The 23,137-nt window shown below is 44.3% G+C and overlaps 1 protein-coding gene across 4 annotated transcripts in view; it reads right to left on the bottom strand.

Moving 5' to 3' along the window:
* Positions 1-23,137, bottom strand: part of hck (HCK proto-oncogene, Src family tyrosine kinase) — a 104,147-nt gene that overhangs the window by 9,974 nt on the left and 71,036 nt on the right. For all 4 annotated transcript variants that reach the window (XM_070896192.1, XM_070896189.1, XM_070896193.1 and 1 more), the window contains one exon: positions 10,843-10,919. In XM_070896192.1, the coding sequence (XP_070752293.1) occupies positions 10,843-10,919 (77 nt within the window). The remainder of the gene's footprint in view (positions 1-10,842; positions 10,920-23,137) is intronic.

Genomic DNA, 23,137 nt, shown 5'->3' with positions numbered 1-23,137 from the left:
CGCTTTCCACCAGTGATTGCTGGACAGTGATTAGGAGTAGGGACTCCTGCCTGATTTCCCCACTTTCCTTCCTCCAGCCAGGCTAATGATTAAGCTACCCTGCTAAGATTAGCTAACTTGGCACAAAGAGGATTGAACCTTGGCCTGTATATAGATATATATATAAAAATCGATGGTGTGAATTAAAGCCAAGTTTTGGTGGGTGTCCCCCAGCCCTAAGCAGCAAGAAAAAAGAAAACCGAGATGCAGACATTTTTAAGTTTCTAAAATAAATCACACTGCTTACACTGCACTCTGAATTTGTCTTTCTGCAATTCAACATCCTTCTACAGATATAACGAAGCATGTTTGTACTTCCCTTTTTGACAATTTAAAAAAATAGCACAACTTTAAAAATAACAGTAGAAAATGGTTTTCTGTTGACTCAAACTAAACTTTACTGGAATGTGCTTATGTTCCGGCCCAGCTGAATGACGAGGAGAAAGATGGCAACTATTAGATTCTAAAACTGCCAGCTCAAATGGTATATAAAGCATGAAAAATCTTTTAAAACAATAAACAAAATCAACCCCTCCATTATCTGGCTGATTGTGCGAAAGTCACTGGGGGCACAGGAGAATATATCTGTAAAATCGCAAATACGTTCTTTTTGAAAGCATTCACAGTATCAACGAGAGCGATTTTACCCTAAAAGTGTAAAGGAATCTTAGGTACACAGTTTATTTCTTTCTTTAATACTTACTATTCTCTTTGAAAGAACTATGCTCTGTTTTTGTCTCTTAGTTCCCAATGTTGCTTTTGAGCAGTCACAGATGGGTAGCCTGGCCTAGATATTTGGTTCACCTCTCTCTCTCTGCTTTGCCATTGTACTTAGTTGCTAGGATAAAGATTTCACAGATATCTTCAATCTCACATGAGGCTTGAGAGGCCATGTCAAGAGGCTATTCAACTACTGGGCCATCCGTACTCCCCAAAATAGTAATCAGAAGTGGTCAAGAGATGAAGAGATAGGGGTTGCATCTACTGTGATCGCGAGAGAAAGTACCAGGGAAGAATAGCCAGAAATGGGAATGATGAGAGTGAACTAAGGCACGGTGGGTGAAATGGTTCCTGTCTATAATAGGAGATGATCCAGAGGACTTGCCAGAAAACTTTGCTCACGAGTTTGCGACTGAACTTTATTTTGAATTTAAAATGAGTAACGCACAAAACTACTTGTCCAGCTGTGTAGAAAAATTGACCCAACCCAAATACACCCCAAAGTGATGGGGTTAACCCGTCTGGCTGCGCTGCCCACAAGCCATGTCTGCTTTAGACCTGAACTATATTAAATATACACAATTAAACCATCAGTGCACCCTCCTGTAAATGTCATGTTGAGAATAAATACCCTGCTACATCAAAGTGAAAACCAGTGTGTGATTTATCCGAGAAGTTTTTGAAAATAAAAAAAAAATGGTTTATATCTAGATTGTTGGTCATTAACTGTTTACACAGTAATCTTTGTAACACTTAGTTTCTTGAAATAAAATGTGGAATAAATGGGTATTATCTGCACTGGTACAGCATCAGCAGGCTTACCATAAGTGTCACAGTGCACCCTCATTTTAGCTTCAGTAGATTTTAGTGAAACATATAAGAATGTAAGAAATAGGAAAAGGAGTAGGCCATACGGCCATTCAATAAGAGCATGGCTGATCTGATCATGGACTCAGCTCCACTTCCCCACCCGCTCCCCATAACCCCTTATCCCTTTATTGTTTGTCTATTTCAGTCTTAAATTTATTCAATGTCCCAGCATCCACAGCTCTGAGGCAGCGAATTCCACAGCTTTACAACCCTCAGAAAAGAAATTTCTCATCTCTGTTTTAAATGGGCGGTTCCTTATTCTAAGATCATGCCCTCTAGTTCTAGTCTCCCCCCATCAGTGGAAACATCCTCTCTGCATCCACCTTGTCAAGCCCCCTCATAATCTTATAAGATCACCTTTCATTCTTCTGAATTCCAATGAGTAGCGGCCCAACCTACTCAACCTTTCCTCATACGTCAACCAGCTCATCCCCGGAATCAACCTAGTGAACGTTCTCTGAACTGCCTCCAAAGCAAGTATATCCTTTCATAAATATGGAAAACAAAACTGCACGCAGTATTTCAGGTGTGGCCTCACCAATAACTTACATAGCTGTAGCAAGACTTCCCTGCTATTATACTCCATTCCCTTTGCAATAAAGGCCACGATACCATTGGCCTTCCTGATCACTTGCTGTACCTGCATACGATCCTTTTGTGTTTAATGCACAAGTACCTCCAGGTCCCGCTATACTGCGGCACTTTGCAATCTTTCTCCATTTAAATAATAACTTGCTCTTAGATTTTTTCTGCCAACATGCATGACCTCACACTTTCCAACATTATACTCCATCTGCCAAATTTTTGCCCACTCACTTAGCCTTTCTATGTCCTTTTGCAGATAGGAGATAGGATTGGCAATAAATTAAATCTGGTATATGGAGTGGCATATAGTTTAAGAACCGCCGCATGGTGATGCTTCTCTGACAGAATAGAAACATAGAAAATAGGTGCAGGAGTAGGCCATTCGGCCCTTCGAGCCTGCACCATCATTCAATATGATCATGGCTGATCATACAACTTCAGTACCCCACTCCTGCCTTCTCTCCATACCCCGATCCCTTTAGCCGTAAGGGTCACATCTAACTCCCTTTTGAATATATCCAACGAACTGGACTCAACAACTTTCTGGGTTCACAATTGTCTGGGTGAAAAAGTTTCTCCTCATCTCGGTCCTATATGGCTTACCCCTTATCCTTAGACTGTGACCCCTGGTTCTGGACTTCCCAAACATCGGGAACATTCGTCCTGCATCTAACCTGTCGAATCCCGTCAGAATTTTATATGTTTCTATGAGATCCCCTCTCATTCTTCTAAATTCCAGTGAATATAAGCCTAGTCGATCCAGTCTTTCTTCATATGTCAGTCCTGCCATCCCGGGAATCAGTCTGGTGAACCTTCGCTGCACTCCCTCAATAGCAAGAATGTCCTTCCTCAGATTAGGAGACCAAAACTGCACACAATATTCCAGGTGAGGCCTCACTAAGGCCCTGTACAACTGCAGTAAGACCTCCCTGCTCCTATACTCAAATTCTCTCGCTATGAAGGCCAACATGCCATTTGCTTTCTTAACTGCCTGCTGTACCTACATGTCTACTTTCAATGACTGATGTACCATGACACCCAGGTCTCGTTGCACATCCCCTTTTACTAATCTGTCACCATTCAGATAATAATCTGCCTTCCTGTTTATGCCACCAAAGTGGATAACCTCATACTCATCCACATTCAGCCATGCATTTGCCCATTCACCTAACCTGTCCAAGTCACTCTGCAGCCTCTTAGCATCCTCCTCACAGCTCACACTGCCACCCAGCTTAGTGCCATTTGCAAATTTGGAGATATTACATTCAATTCCTTAGTCTAAATCATTAATATATACTGTAACTAGCTGGGGTCGCAGCACTGAACCTTGCGGTACCCCACTAGTCACTGCCTGCCATTCTGAAAAGGACCCGTTTATTCCCACTCTTTGCCAACCAGTTCTCTATCCACGTCAATACATTACCCCCAATCCCATGTGCCTTAATTTTGCACACTAATCTTTTGTGTGGGACCGTGTCAAAAGCCTTTTGAAAGTCCAAATAGCCGTGTACTGTTCAGTAACTTTGCTGGATCTAATGAGGCTATTTTGAAGTAAAAATCTGGTGCTTGTGTAACAATATTTAAATAATCACAAACTACAGCTTCTGAAAGATACTCAATACATTTCAAAGCACCAAACTTGAAGTCATGTAACCATTACTTCCCAACTTCTCTCCTACTCTTCAACCGATGTACTGTTCACATGCACCATAATCCATGGAATTAGGCTAGGGTGCGGAGTGGGGGCAGCATGAGAGAGTAGAGATCGTGGCAGAGCGATAGAGAGGGAAGAAGAAGGAGGGGAGAGAGAGAGGGAAGAAGAAGGAGGGGAGAGAGAGAGGGAAGAAGAAGGAGGGGAGAGAGAGAGGGAAGAAGAAGGAGGGGAGAGAGAGAGGGAAGAAGAAGGAGGGGAGAGAGAGAGGGAAGAAGAAGGAGGGGAGAGAGAGAGGGAAGAAGAAGGAGGGGAGAGAGAGAGGGAAGAAGAAGGAGGGGAGAGAGAGAGGGAAGAAGAAGGAGGGGAGAGAGAGAGGGAAGAAGAAGGAGGGGAGAGAGAGAGGGAAGAAGAAGGAGGGGAGAGAGAGAGGGAAGAAAAAGGGGAGGGGAGTGAGGGAGGAAGGGAAGAAGAAGGGAAGAAGAAGGGAAGAAGAAGGGAAGAAGAAGGGAAGAAGAAGGGAAGAAGAAGGAGGGAGGGAGGAAGGGAAGAAGAAGGGAAGAAGAAGGGAAGAAGAAGGGAAGAAGAAGGGAAGAAGAAGGGAAGAAGAAGGGAAGAAGAAGGGAAGAAGAAGGGAAGAAGAAGGGAAGAAGAAGGGAAGAAGAAGGGAAGAAGAAGGGAAGAAGAAGGGAAGAAGAAGGGAAGAAGAAGGGAAGAAGAAGGGAAGAAGAAGGGAAGAAGAAGGGGAGGGGAGGGAGGGAGGGAAGAAGGAAGGGAAGAAGGAAGGGAAGAAGGAAGGGAAGAAGGAAGGGAAGAAGGAAGGGAAGAAGGAAGGGAAGAAGGAAGGGAAGAAGGAAGGGAAGAAGGAAGGGAAGAGGGAGGGAAGAGGGAGGGAAGAGGGAGGGGAGGGAAGAAGAAGGGGAGGGGAGGGAGGGAAGAAGAGAGGGAGGAAGGGAAGAAGAAGGGGAGGGGAGGGAGGGAAGAAGGGAAGAAGAAGGGGAGGGGAGGGAGGAAGGGAAGGAAGAAGAGGGGGGAGGGAGGAAGGGAAGAAGAAGGGGAGGGAGGGAGGGAGGAAGGGAAGAAGAAAGGAAGAAGAAGGGGAGGGAGGGAGGGAGGGAGGAAGGGAAGAAGGGGAGGAAGGGAAGAAGAAGGGGAGGGAGGGAGGGAGGGAGGGAAGAAGAGAGGGAGGAAGGGAAGAAGAAGAGGGGGGAGGGAGGAAGGGAAGAAGAAGGGGAGGGAGGGAGGGAGGGAGGAAGGGAAGAAGAAAGGAAGAAGAAGGGGAGGGAAGAAGGGGAGGGAGGGAAGAAGAGAGGGAGGAAGGGAAGAAGAAGAGGGGGGAGGGAGGAAGGGAAGAAGAAGGGGAGGGAGGGAGGGAGGGAGGAAGGGAAGAAGAAAGGAAGAAGAAGGGGAGGGAAGAAGGGGAGGGAGGGAAGAAGGGAAGAAGAAGGGGAGGGAGGGAAGAAGAAGGGGAGGGAGGGAGGAAGGGAAGAAGGGAAGAAGAAGGGGAGGGAGGGAAGAAGGGAAGAAGAAGGGGAGGGAGGGAGGGAGGGAGGGAGGAAGGGAAGAAGAAGGGGAGGGAGGGAGGGAGGGAGGGAGGGAGGAAGGGAAGAAGAAGGGGAGGGAGGGAGGGAGGAAGGAAGGGAAGAAGAAGGGGAGGGAGGGAAGAAGAGAGGGAGGAAGGGAAGAAGAAGGGGAGGGGAGGGAGGGAGGAAGGGAAGAAGAAGAGGGGGGAGGGAGGAAGGGAAGAAGAAGGGGAGGGAGGGAGGGAGGGAGGGAGGAAGGGAAGAAGAAGGGGAGGGAGGGAGGGAGGGAAGAAGGGAAGAAGAAGGGGAGGGAAGAAGGGAAGAAGAAGGGGAGGGAGGGAGGGAGGGAAGAAGGAAGAAGAAGGGGAGGGAGGGAAGAAGGGAAGAAGAAGGGGAGGGAGAGAAGAAGGGAAGAGAAGAAGAGAAGAAGAAGGGGAGGGAGGGAGGGAGGGAGGGAGGGAGGGAGGGAGGGAGGGAGGGAGGGAGGGAGGGAGGAAAGAAGGGAAGAAGAAGGGGAGGGAGGGAGGGAGGGAGGGAGGAAGAAGAAGGGGAGGGAGGGAGGGAAAAAGAAGGGGAGGGAGGGAGGAAGGAAGGAAGAAGGAGGGGAGGGAGGGAGGGAGGAAGAAGAAGGGGAGGGAGGGAGGGAGGGAGGGAAGAAGGGGAGAGAGGGAGGGAGGAAGGGAAAGAAGAAAGGGAGGAAGGGAAGAAGAAAGGGAGGGAGGAAGGGAAGGAAGAAAGGGAGGGAGGGAGGGAGGAAGGAAGGGAAGAAGAAGGGGAGGGAGGGAAGAAGAAGGGGAGGGAGGGAAGAAGAAGGGGAGGGAGGGAAGAAGAAGGGGAGGGAGGGAAGAAGAAGGGGAGGGAGGGAAGAAGAAGGGGGGGGAGGGAAGAAGAAGGGGGGGGAGGGAAGAAGAAGGGGGGGGAGGGAAGAAGAAGGGGGGGGAGGGAAGAAGAAGGGGGGGGAGGGAAGAAGAAGGGGGGGGAGGGAAGAAGAAGGGGGGGGAGGGAAGAAGAAGGGGGGGGAGGGAAGAAGAAGGGGGGGGAGGGAAGAAGAAGGGGGGGGAGGGAAGAAGAAGGGGGGGGAGGGAGGGAAGGAGGGAGGAAGGGAAGGGGAGGGAGGGAGGCAGCGAAAAAGGGAAGAACAACAGATGAGACAGAGCAGCAGCAGCGTGGTATCGAGCAGTATTGTCCAATAACAATTGTTGACACCCCACAGATGTGACTATGGTGATACTGTTTTAGTCACATGCAATAACTTCAGTAGAAAATACCTTACAATACAAATGAAGGAATTTCCCCATGTATAGTTACTTAAACAGTTACCATCAATTAGTAACTCAGGAAATAAAACACACTGATCAAAAGGGCAACTGAAGGGGCTTTCCCTTGTAAGCGGTCATGTGTTACTTAATTGATGCATATGTGCAATGCAAACTGGTTGATCTGGCAGCTTGCAATGGTTTGGAAGGATTAGATATGCTATAAATTTCACCGATACTGGAAGAACTGTCCCTGCACTGGAGGTGGTCTGCCGGTCACACTAGAGCAGATGGCGTAACTCTGGCATTGTCTCTAGTGAAGTAGAGGTGGCAAAGGCAGATCTCCTCGGTCATGCACAGGGAGGCTAATGACAAGTGAAGAGGCTAATGACATGCCATTGCTTCTGCAATGGTTGTGTCCACATGGATTCAACCTCACACCATGTAGTGCTACTAGAATCCCCAAATGGAATTCCCATCCTCGGCACAGTGCTGCAAGTTTAATTGTAGCAGCAAGCATCAGTACGCTATGAATGGTAACTACAAAGCGGACAAAAAGGAGAATTTCACAATTAACTGTGGCAGCAGTAATTTAGGTTTAAGAATTGTGCTTTATTCAGCAATCCAGGTCAGTGGAGGAAACACCTGCCCATTTTTTGGGTGAACTCAGAGCCAGAGGCAATGCTTGCCAGAATGCAAAATTCAGCTCGAGACCCTATTATCATAATTATATCATTTAAAATAACCTTAAACCTCATTCTCCAGTAGGCCTATTTTATTCTTCTTCACAAAATAGGGCCCAGGGCCCACTGTGAATTGGATACACCAGGCTGCACACGGATTCTGCAAAGCACTTCCGCCCAGCAATACTCCACACCGCCAGCAGAGCTTGGTTTAAAAAAGAAAGTTTCTAAAATGTCTTTTTGATTATTTATTGTTCACTAATTTAATGCTGGTCACAGAGATAGTGCCCCTCCCCATCACTAATCCCCTCCAACCGCCTCTTCCCCCCCCACCCAGAGATGTCTGCACTCCTCTAATTCTGTCCTCTTGAACATCCTGGATTATAATCGCTCAACCATTGGTGGCCGTGCCTTCTATTGCCAGGGCCCTAAGCTCTGGAACTCCCTGCCTAAACCTCTCCGCCGCTCTTTCCTCTTTCAAGACGCTCCTTAAAACATACCTCTTTGACTAAGCTTTTGGTCACCTGCCCTAATTTCTACTTATGCGGCACGGTGTCAAATTTTTTAAAACCTCATAATACTCCTGTGCAGCGCCTTGGGACGTTTCACTATGTTAAAGGCGCTATATAAATACAAGTTGCTGTTGTTGGTTAAAGAAGAAATTGTATCTAAAAAGGTTTCTGATGAAAAGAAACATTGTGAGACAGCATCACATGACAAAGTGAAGTTGTTATGGGATTTATTTTGCAGCGCGTTGCCAGGATATTCACTGTGTATTGTACATACTACCAAAGAACTTGCTCAACTGAAATACAAGTGTCCTGACTGGTATCAATAAATCAGTCCTCCAACAATCAACTTGAGCAGGTTAACCAAGCTAACATGAATAGCACAGAGGAACAGTTCAACACGATATACCTGTACAAACAAATGTTTTCTGAGGGGTGTAGGTAGTTGCAGTAATGGACCAAGCAATTCAGCACAGAGAATTGGTATAGGCTGAGAAATATTTAAGTGTTAGACTTTCATCAGGAAACCTCAGAGGATAACAGAAAACCAAAGATAAGTTTCCTTTTCTGTTCATTTCTTCTATGGGTGACATGACTGCTTCAGTTATCTCCAATTTAGGCATTTCATCTAAGAATGCAGAAAATTACATGTGTAGATTAAAAATAGCTTACGTATCCCTCGCATCTCTCTGGTCAAGCTAAATAGCAGCTGCTGCACTTATTTATTAACTCTTACCACACACAAGAAACTCATTTCCTTGTAAAAATCACTTAGCTCCAAGCATCTCTTACATCTGGCTGTGTTTAGTATTTAAAAACTGATCTTGTTCTCTGGCAGAATTTGAAAAATACAGATATCTGTTCTGCTAGTACATCCAGTTTAAACCAGGTGTAATTTTGTAAGCTGGAAACGAGAAAATATATAACATACGGCTGAAACCATCTCCCTGAACAGTTCAACTGGGAGCAAATGTGGGGATTTATGGGTGTGACCTTTTATCAAAGCACACCGTATATCATTGGCCACTGCCTGTATTTGGCTACCTCCGTGTCCTGTTCAGCCCAGAGTTGAGCTTCGAACTCCACATCCAACCCATCACAAAGACAGCCGACTTCCAGCTAAGCTCCATTTCTCACCCCACTGCCAATAAAACCCTTATCCACGTTTTGTCACTTCTAGACTTGATTTCTCTAATGTTCTCCACAGTCATCAATCCTCCACTCTTCATAAAACTCCAACTTGTTCAAAACCATCCTGCATTCAGTCCCAATTTCTCATCATTCTTAGACCTCACTGACCTGCATTCTCTCTCTTGGTCCAAATTGATTGAATTGAAATCGGAGTCCTTCCTTTCAAATGGTCTCTTCTCACCTTATCTCTCTGCTTTTCCTGCTTTACATTCTCTCCTGCATTCTAGGGTCTTCAGACTCTCGCCTTTTGTGTATTGTTCCCCACTCCATCTTCCCCAATCAGTCTTCAGCCTTACTCTCTGATTTCCCTCCCTGCCCTTCCATTTCCATTTTTAAAAGCCTCCTTAAAGTCATATTTTGAACCATGTTTTCAGTCACGTCCTAACTCTATCATCATGACGAGTTTTGTTCATTCCTATCTTTATTTTCTACCCCTCCAGAATCAAGAGATGGACTGGTACTGAAACAAAGACAGATTCAAGAGCAAAACCATTGATATGGTAACAGTAAGGGAGTTATACCTCTCGTTAGCCCAATGTAAAAAGAGCTCATTAAGTAAGAACATTAATTTATTAACTAAAGTCATTGATGGGGGGGGAAGTTCAATTAAATTCTCCTTCTATGGTGTTGTATTTTAACTGTGGTATAATCATGTAATCGGGGCCCAGGAGAGGCGTGAGTTTGGGGCCAGGGGCTCAGGTGCAGCACGGTCCAGCCCACACTGCTATGTGTGTGTGTGCTGGGTCCGTGCAACAGAGCAGGTCTCCAGTTGCCTTGGGTAATCCTTGCCACTGGACCAAGACCTAGCTCTGTCAAGCCCGTGAGACGGCTGGTGTGCAACAGTCACCACACGTTAAAAAAATCCATGCACAGGCATCTTCCACCCTTCAGGATGTAGTTCAGGACCTGGAACTTTAGGTCCTTCATTGGAACACCTGTGAATTTACCCTTTTTTGACATGTAAGCAAGTCATCCTCGTTTCGAGGGACTGCCTATGATGAATCATGTAATACAGAAACAAGTGAATTGTCACGTAGAGGGGGCGAGAGAAATAAGTAAGTCACAGTTTGTACAGACGTTTTGAATTCATAAAAGGACTAAAATACTGAGCTTAGAACTGTAACATGTTTGAGTCCCAACCTATCCATGATCTAGTACCGTTAAGTGTATGTTAAATACATTTGCATGAACTGTATGCTTAATAAACTATGAATGCTGACCTCAGTGTGTAAGAATCTTATTGATTTGAGCAGTAGATAGAATATTCAAATCATACATAAAAGTCTCTTATCAGGAGCTTCACAACTCTTCTGATTTTTGGGTCATTAATCCATATGAAAGAAAAATATCACCCATGGCATCCTTGGTATCATGGTCAAAAGTATCTGTTATCGGGACCTTGCTGCGCTTTGAGTGTCAAACTTGTACGCTCACAGTAGGTAACAACATGGTCTAGCTACAGTTGCAGGTAAAATCATTTTTGAGCCATACACAATTGGTTATTGAAAGACTAGTATAAACAGCACCTCATAGGCAAGTTTTAGTGTCCCTCAGTTCAAACAATACTTTAAATCTTTTACCAACCGTACATCAAAAAAGACCCTAGAGCAAATATGCACAATGTAACTGGACTCTGAATTGTATGGATTATTGATGCTCTTTCAACTGGTAAAATGCCCCACAACACACATGGGGGGGGGGGGGCATGTGCCAGCTTTCTTAAAAAAGAGGTTAGATATATATTTTCAAATATTTAATTATGCTGCATTTGGTTTTCTTTCTGCAAAGTTTTGTAAAACAACTGTGATCACTTACTTGGGCTGAAAAATCAATCAGCTTGGGTAACGGCACTCTGTTTCCCTCATCACTCTTCAAGAAATCTAATAAACTACCTGTAAGAGACAAAGAAGGTTTTAATCACATGTGGGCCATTAAACCTTTCACTAAGCTGACACATAATGAAAATGAAAGCACAGAAATTTCAGGGTTTATGTAGTTACCCCAGTTTTATCAATACATCCCCATGATCCCACCACCGTTACCTCCTTGGATTGGGACCATGAGAGACAGGTTGTGCCATGGACTTTTCTGTGGACATTGTCAATATTACTCTGATCAACCAACAGATGGGTACTACTTTAATCCTTCTGGTTTTTTCCAACTTTCTTCTACCTCACCTCCAAAATGTGCCACTATTATGAAGTGCTCTATTAAGCCACTTAGCAAGTATTTTCGACTAGAGGAAACTCTATTTTGACCTTGAACTTTCATCCAGGTTTCACACTTTAAAAAAAAAGAGTTTTAAGAATATCTGTAGGAAGAGGGGTTAAGCTGTGGGGTGGAGTCCTTTTTCATACTATTGAGCTTTGCTTTCTGGTTGGTTGACCAAGAATGACCCCTGCTTGGAAGTCTAGGGACAGGGGGCTTGCTGAAGCAGGAGAAAGAGGTAGCTAGTATATTGCCTGATCAAAAAAACCTTTTCTTTAAAACATCCACAATTTTTTTTGATGCATGGCAGTGCTGTGAAAGTACTTGAATAGGCCTCTTTTCAGTTTTTGCCCCAAGGCCTCCTTAAAGACATGTGAACCAGATTCACTGAATAAAAATCAAATCACCTGGTGATAGTGGGAAGCAAACAGCCTAGGCTTCAGAGTCCAACATTTTAACATTACATCAAATGGAGCTGCCACAACAGGAATTCATTTAAGCATCTCCCAAAGTAAACCAATGAGAACAACATACTATAATAATACAGGAAAGGGGGGGGGGGGGCAAGGCTGTGAAAATGTGGAGTCGTGGCTCTTCCCACCCATGGAGAATGAGAGAAAGATGGTGGGTCTATAAAAGGATAACTCAAAATAACTACTTGCATTTATATAGCACCATTAACATAGGAAGACATCCCAAGGCACTTCACAGGTGCGTTAGCAAACAAAATTTGACACTGAACCACAAAGGAGATATTAGGACAGATGATCACGCTTGGCCAAAGAGGTAGGTTTTATGGAGCGTTTTAAGCGTTTTAAAGGAGGAGAGGGGTAGTGAGGCAGAGGAGTTTAGGGAAGGAATTATACCGTTTAGAATCATGGCAGCTGAAAGCACGGCTGCCAATGGCTGAGCGATTTAAAATCAGTGATGTGCAAAAGCCCAGAACTGGAGGAGGGCAGAGATTTCAGACTGTAATACAATGATATTGAGGGAAAGGTGGCGTAGCCCAGCAGGCCAGAACAAGCTGGGCTACTCCACCTTTTCCTCAATATCATTGTATTACAGTCTGAAATCTCTGCCCTCTTCCAGTTCTGGCCTCATTTGAACTTGCTTGCCCCATGTATGATGAATTGTGGGCGTTGGGGAGAGTTTAACTCAAAAAGAAATTTGTAGGGTGTATGGTGGGAGGAGGTTACAGAGATAGGGAGGGGTGAGGCCATGGAGGGTGGGAGGAGGTTACAGAGATAGGGAGAGGTGAGGTCATGGAGTGAATTGAAAATAAGAATGAGGATTTTAAAATCAGGGCGTTGTCGGACTGGGAGTTGATGTAGATCAGCAAGCACGGGGGCGGGGCTTGAAGGTTCTGAGAAGTGGGAGGCGAGGCAAGGAAGGACAAAGAGAGAGAAGTTGCAGTTGTTGATCTGTATCATTGCTACCGGTTATTATTAAATACATTCTGTTCTATATACGTAACTGTGTTTAGAGTTTTGTCCAGAAGAAATCGAAGGCTCAGTTATTTGGTGCATACTTGGGTCTTCACAGTACCAACACTTAAGATTCTGAGAAATTTATTTGTCCAGCATTTTAAATAGAGGTGTTAACCCATTTAACATAGTTAAACCAAACTGGTTAAACATTCATATTCATGCAAATTTCTATGAGTTAAACTCTCCCCAACACCCATAATTCATCTTACATGGGGCAAGCTGGTTCAAATGAGAGACATTCTTAATCTACAGCTCGTTCTGGCCTGTTGGGCTACTCCACCTTTTCCTCAATATCATTGTATTACAGGTTTAATCATGTTCTAATAGTTTTGTTCAAAATCTGACTAAGTACACATAAATAATTCCACTGGCTAATGCAGGGTGCTCTTGAATAAATATTGGTACATAAATAATTATAAAATGAATCTGTAACTTTTTTTAATGCATTTTGTTTACATTTGGCAACTCAATAATAATTTGGAACCATCTATTTAAAATTATGGATAGAAGTTCACAACGATCTCATGTAATTGGTCATATTATGGACCAGCTAAATGATTTGGGGTATAATAATTATATGATGTCCTCAATTTGGACAGTTAGAGAAAATGGCACAATTTGTATATCTGTATATATTGTTTACTTGACTGCTTCTCCAATTAGGTCTTTCAAGTTTCCTAAAAACTCCTGCAACATCATTCAATATTCCTAAACATTAATGCGAGTGACCAATATATTGCATTTGTTTTAAAATTGGACACTTTCTTTGACTAGTTCTCAAAAGATAACACATTGAAGTAAAATACATTATAATTTTTGCAACAATGATAAAATAGAATAAAGACAATTGTTCTGAAAGCATTGTGTTATATATTTTTTTTACATTTCTATTTCCTCTAACTGCTTGCCCAGCAGCAACTGTTGTGGTTTAAATCGACTGTGGAAACATCGAAGCTGAAATCTCGCACATAACTTGCACTCTTGACTGACCACAGGAACTTGCATCCTCCCCCAGAGTCAAGGTTGCAAGTAATGAACTGCTTGTATGTACAGTATGGTTACCCAGATATATACATAGATTGTGCACGTGTTTAGATGTGTGCATATTTCTCATGCATCATAAAGGAATTGAATTTTTTGAATATTTTCCAGAGTATTACAAGTGATTAAATATTTTGGGCCCGAAATTCAGTACCGCTGGAAAGCTCGTGCCCCTCCCACCTTTTTGTGCCCATTAGTGCTGAAATTTTTTCGTGGCTGGGCCACCCCATGTTCAGCTCCAAAAGTGAACAAATGGGTTCCAGCGCTAATGAATCCTTCCAAAGTGGATTTTTCAGCGGTGTGGCAGTCTTAATTTGAGCGTTATCACCACCGAGAAATTCAGCATGCAGGTAAGGGTTTCTAATGAGCCAGCTGCTCCTTGGCCTTTTTAAAGGCTAGAGTTTGCAGCAAGGCCCTGAGGGGGGGGGGGGGGGAAGGGAGGAGTTTGGAAGGAATCTGGAAGGATAGCTGGTGTAAGAGGTGCAAAGAGAGCCAACAGGTTCACTGATATGGAGCTGGAGACACTGATGGACGATGTGGAGGACAGAAGAAGAATACGCTTTCCTGACATGGAGACACCTGGCAGACTGCCAGTACATGATGCATGGAGGGAGATTGCAGTGGAGGAGTCAGGCACCTCCATATATATGTGAGGACGCACCCTCCCAGGAGGGTGCTGGCCAGTCTGCACCCAGCCCTTCCAAGGTGGCGATGGATCGACGCCTCCTAGCTCTGGGGTAACGGGGGTCATCCTCCTCCTCCTCCGGTGATACTGCTGGCTCCACCTCCAGTAGCTGTCCTCTTATGATGGCCAGGTTGTGCAGCATGCAGCAGACCACGACAATTATGGAGACCCATTGGGGAGAGTACTGCAAGGTGCCACCAGAGCAGTCCAGGCACTGGAACCTCTACTTAAGGATGCACTGCTCAATGATGCACCTGGTGGCACAATGAACATCATTGTATGCATGGTATGGCGCTGTCCTGAGGGGTTCCGCAGTGGAGTGAGGAGCCAAGGGGGACAGGGGATATCCACTGTCCACCAAGCAGCCAACCGCAATCCTGATTCGGGCTAGTGAATACGGTGGGCACACTGGTCTGGCGCAGAATAAACGAATCATGGCTGCTGCCTCCCTTGCCCGCTGCCTCTCTGCACGGTGCTGACGGCGACGCCTTCTCCTGCGCGCCGCCCTGCTTCTGAGTGCGGTGTACCAGGTGTCGCCCTCCCAACACTCCTCCCATCCTCAGTGAACCCTGCCAAGCAGGTCCCTGCAGCCCACAGGCCTCCACTAAAAAGAGTCAGACCTGAAAGTTGTACAAAATTCTGAGCAGCACTCAGCAGGTTGAATGGAGCCAAAACAATGAATAAAACTATATGAAAAGATAAATACAGCGGATGCTGGAATCTGAAATAAAAACACTAAAAATTAATAAAACTATTTCCCTACCAAAGGGCCCCGATCGCGGCAATGCTCCAGCAGTGTCACGTTCGAGCACCGCATCGAATACGTCGTGGGGCACCACTGGGAAAAGTCTTAGCTTTTTGCAGCTGAAAATCCCTGTCCTTGCTGCTGTCCAGCGGCCCGCCGCTGCAGAGCTCTCCGCTAGAAAGTGACCTTTACAGCGGCTACACCCTGCCATTTCTGGCAGAAGTGAACACCGCTCAAATCCCGCCTCCCCCCCCCCCCCCAAGCTGAATATGGCTTGGGGAGGGAAAATCGTCCGACTGCGGCGGCCAATCGATCGATTGGCCGCCCAAACTCCGTGGTAACCGTCCCTTCGGGAGCGGTGAATTTCAGCCCCTCTAAGTCAACAGAAGAGATATACCGAACCCGGCTCTTTTGCAGAATCAACTAAACTAGTCTAACTCCAATAAATGTGGGACAAAATTAATGAACTTATTTTGTTTAGTGGGGTGGGGCAGGAAAGGATGCTCAGAATGGCTATTCAGGTTTCCCAGTCAGGCTATCTGTTGAATTTAAAGTTGATGTTTTTGATTGCTAAATTCTAAACCCTTGCAACAATAAATTGCAGAAATATATCGTTCGTGTAATGGATAGAAGTGCCTAAATTGTGACAATATCCAGTTGGTAATGGCTGAGGTAGATCACAAAATATGCAAGAACAATTGCAGTTACAGAGTTATGGAGAGTAAAATTGAGCAGGGTGTAAAACGTCAGACCTGCTCCACTCAGGATTTTTAAGCAGCCACCAAAAGGCAAGTTTAAAAAAAAAAAATCACTGCTGTGGATCCAGGAGAAGCAGGAATGCTTGCCTGATTCCACAATATTCTGATCGGCACCAATTTCGGGCTGGCCTTGGGCCTTCCAGTTTGGGTACACATTGTGGTCTCATCGCCGGCTTCACACCTGAAACCGGGTGCCTACAGATTTATAACCCTCTTGTCTAATCTCCAAATACAAGTCAAGCAAATCTCTTGAATGCTTATTAAACATTACATCAAACATGGTTGCTTTCCTGGGAATAGAATTTCTATAATCTTGAAGCAGATTAGGAGCCATTGGGGAAGAAATTGAAAACAGGTAGCATGCGCAAACGCACAGGAACAACACTTGCGCCAGAACAGGTAGTTCCGAGATCCAATCGAAATTGGACCACGGGCCTCATAAAATAAGGACTGGTAGGTAGGCCACATGTAGACCAAGTAACCCTGAACGTAGCAGGGCCGGCGCTGGCTATGTTCAGGGCAGCCCAATTTCAGGAAGGAGCCCCAAAAATAGATGTTAAGCCCACAATTTGCATATGCCTTCACCAATATGGCAGGCGGGGCGTTACCAGCAAGGAATGTGCGTGCGCCATACTGGATGCTTCATTGCCTGTTTTACACCTAAAAAACGGGAGCAGCTCTGTGGAATATTCAGGCTATTAACTCAATCTATATTTTTTCATTGTAAATTTGAGGTTTGCTCTGAGGTACTAAGGGTAAATTCACTGACCCCGCACTTCCAGGGACAGTATAGTAAATGAAAGGACACATTACAACTAGAAGTACTTTTCAATTACGGGTGGTGATAAATTGCAAACACATATGTAAAATGTTCATCTGAAATTCATCTTGTTGAGAGGAACTTGGTAATAATGCCCAAAACATTAATTTTGTATCATTGCCTTCAAAGCGAGGGGATTTGAGTACAGGGGCAGGGAGGTGTTATTACAGTTGTTTAGGGCCTTGGTGAGGCCACACCTGGAGTATTGTGTACAGCTTTGGTCTCCTAACTTGAGGAAGGACATTCTTGCTATTGAGGGAGTGCAGCGAAGGTTCACCAGACTGATTCCCGGGACTGACATATCAAGAAAGACTGGATCAACTGGGCTTGTATTCACTGGAGTTCAGAAGAATGAGAGGGGATCTCGTAGAAACGTTTAAAATTCTGACGGGTTTAGACAGGTTAGATGCAGGAAGAATGTTCCCAATGTTGGGGAAGTCCAGAACCAGGGGTCACAGTCTAAGGATAAGGGGTAAGCCATTTAGGACTGAGATGAGGAGAAACTTCTTCACCCAGAGAGTGGTGAACCTGTGGAATTCTCTACCACAGAAAGTTGTTGAGGCCAATTCACTAAATATATTCAAAAAGGAGTTAGATGAAGTCCTTACTACTAGGGGGAATCAAGGGGCATGACAAGAAAGCAGGAATGGGGTACTGAAGTTGCATGTTCAGCCATGAACTCATTGAATGGCGGTGCAGGCTCAAAGGGCTGAATGGCCTAGTCCTGCACCTATTTTCTATGTTTCTATGTATGTTTCTATTGTACTTGTTGGCTGGAGATCTTCTATTGCCAGAAGGCCAACAAGTTTATTTTTAATTAGATTATATTGGTCATTTCATTTATGGAAATGAAGGGTCTCCCCTTTTGTGCAAAATCAACTGTTCAAATTACCTCATTCCAATGCTAGCGACTGAAAGCATATGGGAACTGAAGGATGTGTGTAAAGCGACCTTGATTATTTCTTTCCATAACCATATATATATATTTTTTAAATCATCTTTTAATTCAAGGTTATTCACTGGACGTCTGGCAAAGTAACTGGTTTATAAATTTAAGCGAAAGCCATCTTTAAATGATTCACTAAATAATATTCAAATGAATAATTGCACAAATGGCAGTGCGAAAGGTTCAACAGAAAGGGGAACTATATGCAAATTTATTTTCGGGAACACTCGTTATCATTCTCAGGATCTTTGCACAATGTTATTTTGAAAGTTAAAGTAGACACGCATCATTCTGTACACGGATGTAAACAGCAGAGGAACTGGGCTCTGCGGTCAAAGTTTAATGAAAAAGTAGATGGGAGAAAGCAGGCGAGTAAGATTGAGAGAGATCAGTAACCAGGGTTTCTTCCATTTTTACTGGTACTCCATTTTTACTGGTACTCCATTTTATAAAGTTACACACATAAGACTTGTTAAATAGAGCAATTAGAACTAATTAATAAAGATTTTCTCAGGATGGGTTAAGTATGAAGTTTATGTTCCTTACTTACTCGTACCTGATTGTTCCTTTTTCTTTTTACAAAAGGAAGGCAAAATAGTGAAGTTTAAACTGGAAAGCAGGGAAGTGGGAGATGGGAGTGAAAAAGGTGGATTGTGGATGGTACATCACCTTGTAATCGGTTTTAACTGGCAACCCTCATCTGACTCCTTAGCAATCCATTTTGATTAAGTTTTATATACAAATATTCACTGGTTATGCACCATTTTAGATACTTACCTCTCTTTCCTCCTTTAAGACGCTCATTAAAACCCACCTCTAAACAAGCTTTTGATCATCTGCCTTAATTTCTTCTGTGGCTCGGTGTCAAATTTATCTGTTTGTCTGTGACACTTTTGTGAAGCGCCTTGGGACATTTTATTATGTTAAAGGCACTATATAAATAAAAGTTGTTATTATTTGTGAAACTTGAAAACAATGTTGTGACAGGCAAGTTCTGACTGGCTGTTTATCTTTCATTAGCGTAAATGGATTTGGATTGAAGTGAAATTTTGAAAGCAAACTTGTCATGCACCTACCATTTGGATTTGGACTTGTTATTTTCTACAAGGAAAATTTATGAAAAGAAAGTTAATTATATCGCTCGTCTACAGGCTGCATTTTAAGCTCTGAAGCTCCTTTGTTGTCCAGACATTTATTTCATTGGCGTAGCATTTTAAAAATGAAAGGCTTGGAGCAGTTAAAACAAGATGGGCTGGAATATGAATTTGGCATTATAGAGACGGCAATGGAGTGAGCCTTGGCTAAGTGGTAGCATTCCTGCCTCGGAGTTGCAAGGTTAGGAATTTGAGGAACACTCCAGACAGCCCCGGTGAGTGGAGATATCCAGCGGGATACTTGAGAGTCATAGGAGCCCCCACAATTGCATCTAGCTGGTTCTTCTGGTAGGGAGTTGTGAGTTAGGCTAATGACGTGTCCACTTAAGATAACGTCACAGAAATGATTCAGAGTGCAGAGTGCAATGTTCTGGATGTGAAGCAGTGGAAGAAATTAGTTGCCTCATGGGCCACTAGGCATGGAAGAGAAGAAAAGACAGCTGAGGCACCAAGAGTAGCCTCATAGAAGTTAGGAGACTGGAGTGATGAGTGTTTCTAGCAATATTGCCAAAATGGGAGATGGGGGGAGGGAGAAGATGCTTCCAACGATATTCAGTGCAGTTAGAACTGTTAATTAAAGCATAGCATAAGCGAGTGTCAGGTTCCACATGTACACGGATGATACTCGGCTCTGCCTCTCTTGACAAACCACTACCCCCATGTAGTCAGAGTGCTTATCTGACATTCAGTCCCGGATAAGCCACAATTCCCTCCAGTTAAACATGGAGAAGAACAAAGCCATCATCTTTGGCCCTCGCGACAAACTCTGTACCCTTGCCATCGATTCAATCCTCCTTTGCAGCCACCTTCTCAGGTTGAAATTGACTTTTGTAACCTCTGCTTCCTATTTGACCCAGAGTTAAGCTTCTAATCCCATATCCTCTCCCATTGCAAAGACTGCCTACTTTCATCTTTGTAACATTATCCCGCCTAAGCCCTTCTGCTGCAGAAATCCCCGTCCATAACCTTTGTTACCTCCAAATGCTCACCTGGCTGCCCACCCCCCCCAAATCGCTCTGCCCCACCATTGTCCCAGTCTAAAGGATTTAATAGGATAGATAGAGAGAAACTATTTGATAGGAGAGCCCAGAACAAGGGGATATAACCTTAAAATTAGAGCTAGGCTAATCAGGGGCGATTTTAGAAAGCACTTCTCCGCACAAAAGGACAGTGGAAATCTGGAACTCTTTCCTCCTAAAAAAAGCTGTTGAGGCTAGGTCAATTGAAAATAAAAAATGGAGATTGATGGATTTTTGTTCGACAAGGGTATTAAGGGTTACAGAACCAAGGCGGGTAGATAGACTTCAGATACAGATTAGCCATGATCTAACTGAATAGCAGAACAGGCTCGAGGGTCTGAATGGCTGACTCCCGTGCCCATGTTGCTTCCTACTTTCCCTCTGGTGGCTATGCCTTCAGCTATTTTGGCTCAAAGCTCTAGAAATCCCTCCGACTCCCTCTTCTCTTAAGACCCTACCCTCTTTGACCAAGCTGCTAGCCACCCTCCTAATATCACAGTCTTTGGTTCATTGGCAATTTATATCCGATTATGCTATTATGAAGCTCCTAGGGGTGTCTTTCCATGTTAAAGCTGCTATGTGAATGCGGGCTGTTGCTGCTGAATGTGTTACACATAGGATAAACACACAGCTAGACATATTACAGCTTGGACATGACACATGGTTGGGGAATGTGGAGGAATTTAACTGCCAGCAGGTTTCCTACAGGCATTGGCTGGTTTCACTCAGTTTCCCACTCCACTCGCTCGCAACAGTTGGAGGCCATTGCAATTTTAATTGCCACGCCTCCTTAATGTGTTGTCGGTTCATTTCCTGCCTGTTCCTGTAAGTGTGAGGAAAAGGTGGGGTGGCGGTGGGGGGAGGGACTACATTTTGCTTGTGGTGCCAAGAGGAGCACTCTCGCTCTTCATGGCCTCACAAAAAGGAAAGAAAAAGACTCACCAGGCAGGTAGGGTTAAAGTCCCCATAGAAACATAGAAAATAGGTGCAGGAGTAGGCCATTCGGCCCTTCAAGCCTGCACCGCCATTCAATGAGTTCATGGCTGAACATGCAACTTCAGTACCCCATTCCTGCTTTCTCGCCATACCCCTTGATCCCCCTAGTAGTAAGGACTACATCTAACTCCTTTTTGAATATATTTAGTGAATTGGCCTCAACAACTTTCTGTGGTAGAGAATTCCACAGGTTTACCACTCTCTGGGTGAATAAGTTTCTCCTCATCTCGGTCCTAAATGGCTTACCCCTTATCCTTAGACTGTGACCCCTGGTTCTGGACTTCCCCAACATTGGGAACATTCTTCCTGCATCTAACCTGTCTAAACCCATCAGAATTTTAAACGTTTCTATGAGGTCCCCTCTCATTCTTCTGAACTCCAGTGAATACAAGCCCAGTTGATCCAGTCTTTCTTGATAGGTCAGTCCCGCCATCCCGGGAATCAGTCTGGTGAACCTTCGCTGCACTCCCTCAATAGCAAGAATGTCCTTCCTCAAGTTAGGAGACCAAAACTGTACACAATACTCCAGGGTGTGGCCTCACCAAGGCCCTGTACAACTGTAGCAACACCTCCCTGCCCCTGTACTCAAATCCCTTCGCTATGAAGGCCAACATGCCATTTGCTTTCTTAACCGCCTGCTGTACCTGCATGCCAACCTTTAATGACTGATGTACCATGACACCCAGGTCTCGTTGCACCTCCCCTTTTCCTAATCTGTCACCATTCAGATAATAGTCTGTCTCTCTGTTTTTACCACCAAAGTGGATAACCTCACATTTATCCTTCATCTGCCATACATTTGCCCACTCACCTAACCTATCCAAGTCACATGACTCAAATTGCAATATATCTGGGAAAATAAATATCCTGGAATTTATTGCAAGACAGCCATCCATCAAGAAACTCAGATGATACAAGCGGTGTGTGTGTTAGCTTGAATGGTTTGTCAACACTCATATTTGTTACATAGAACACATGCAGATGCAGTTATTATTTTCAGAAATTGAGAACAGCAGGACACTTCTGACAATGATGACTCTAAATAGGGAGCTATCCTACCAGGACACACACTGTTGCTGTACCATTTCACACAGATCGCTGCTGTGACAGATGTTTATTCCATTGACAAGGAAATAAACTAAATAAATTGCCTGCTCTGCTGAAAGGTTTAAAAATAGATTGCCAGTATTACTGGTTTGGCAAATGTACACAATACAGAACAATGGCGTGATGTGAGCTTTCACCCTGAATCCATATTTATTGAGGCTGGATGCATTAAAATATGATTGGAAGATCTGTATCACCATTTATATTTGGTAAGGAAAACCTTTGTCCTCAAACATATGTAAAATGTGCATCAACTCCGGAATTATACTCATTATTTATTTTTGTACCAATAGACATTATAAATGCCTTCCATTCATTCCATATAATTCTATTGCAAAAACACAATATATTCTTTATTAAAAGCATATCTAAGTTTAGGAGACAAGTATACTTACTATAATATACTATTATAGCTAAATTTAAGGCTGGAGTGTTTTGCGGGGCGTGACTTTACACGCACATTGAAAGAGACAGTAGCGCCCTGAAAGCCAAAATTCTCTTTAGGCCTTCCTAAGGCTAGGGCCTAAATAGGTGAGATTTTGGGGCAGAAATGAAGGATGATAAGGTTTTCCTCGGAGGGAGAGAGAGTCATGTAAAATAATTTTGGAGCCTCCTTGCTGCTATCCAGAAATGACTGCCACCTTCCACACGTGGGCCCAGAAAGTGACAGTAACTGGCGTGGACAGGAGGCCAGGCCCCGCCCACCCACTGTCAGTTACATCCAATGGGCGCGAAAGGGGTGGCCAGCGGCGTTTCTAGTGAGGGTAGGGAAAATGAAGGTTGACGTGGTGAGGAGATGGTGGGCCTCATTGCCTCATTTTTCTGCCGTGATCCCAAGATGCCAAAGCGACAATCTGGTGAGAATTACTTGATGCTACATTACGAAACAAAAATCAGCAGGGCGGGAGACCATTTGGCGAGAGGCAACACTTGTTCTGCATAGCGTGCACGCTGGATAACTATCCCCATGTGGTGCTTGTGCATTGATATAACCACTCTGTAAAGTTACCCACTTCACTGAAAAATCCCAGTTACCCAACAAACTGAAAGTCAGTTACTTAAAAATTTCAATCGAGTGAACAAGCCTGGTAGAAGTGAATGTGAGCTGTGTTCTGAACTCCTTTAGAGTGAACATATTGGCCCT

The sequence above is a fragment of the Pristiophorus japonicus genome, chromosome 12 (assembly GCF_044704955.1).
Source record: "Pristiophorus japonicus isolate sPriJap1 chromosome 12, sPriJap1.hap1, whole genome shotgun sequence".
Taxonomy (NCBI): Eukaryota; Metazoa; Chordata; class Chondrichthyes; family Pristiophoridae; genus Pristiophorus; species Pristiophorus japonicus.
Note: the sequence above shows the minus strand (reverse complement) of the source record. Positions and strands in the feature narration are given on the sequence as shown.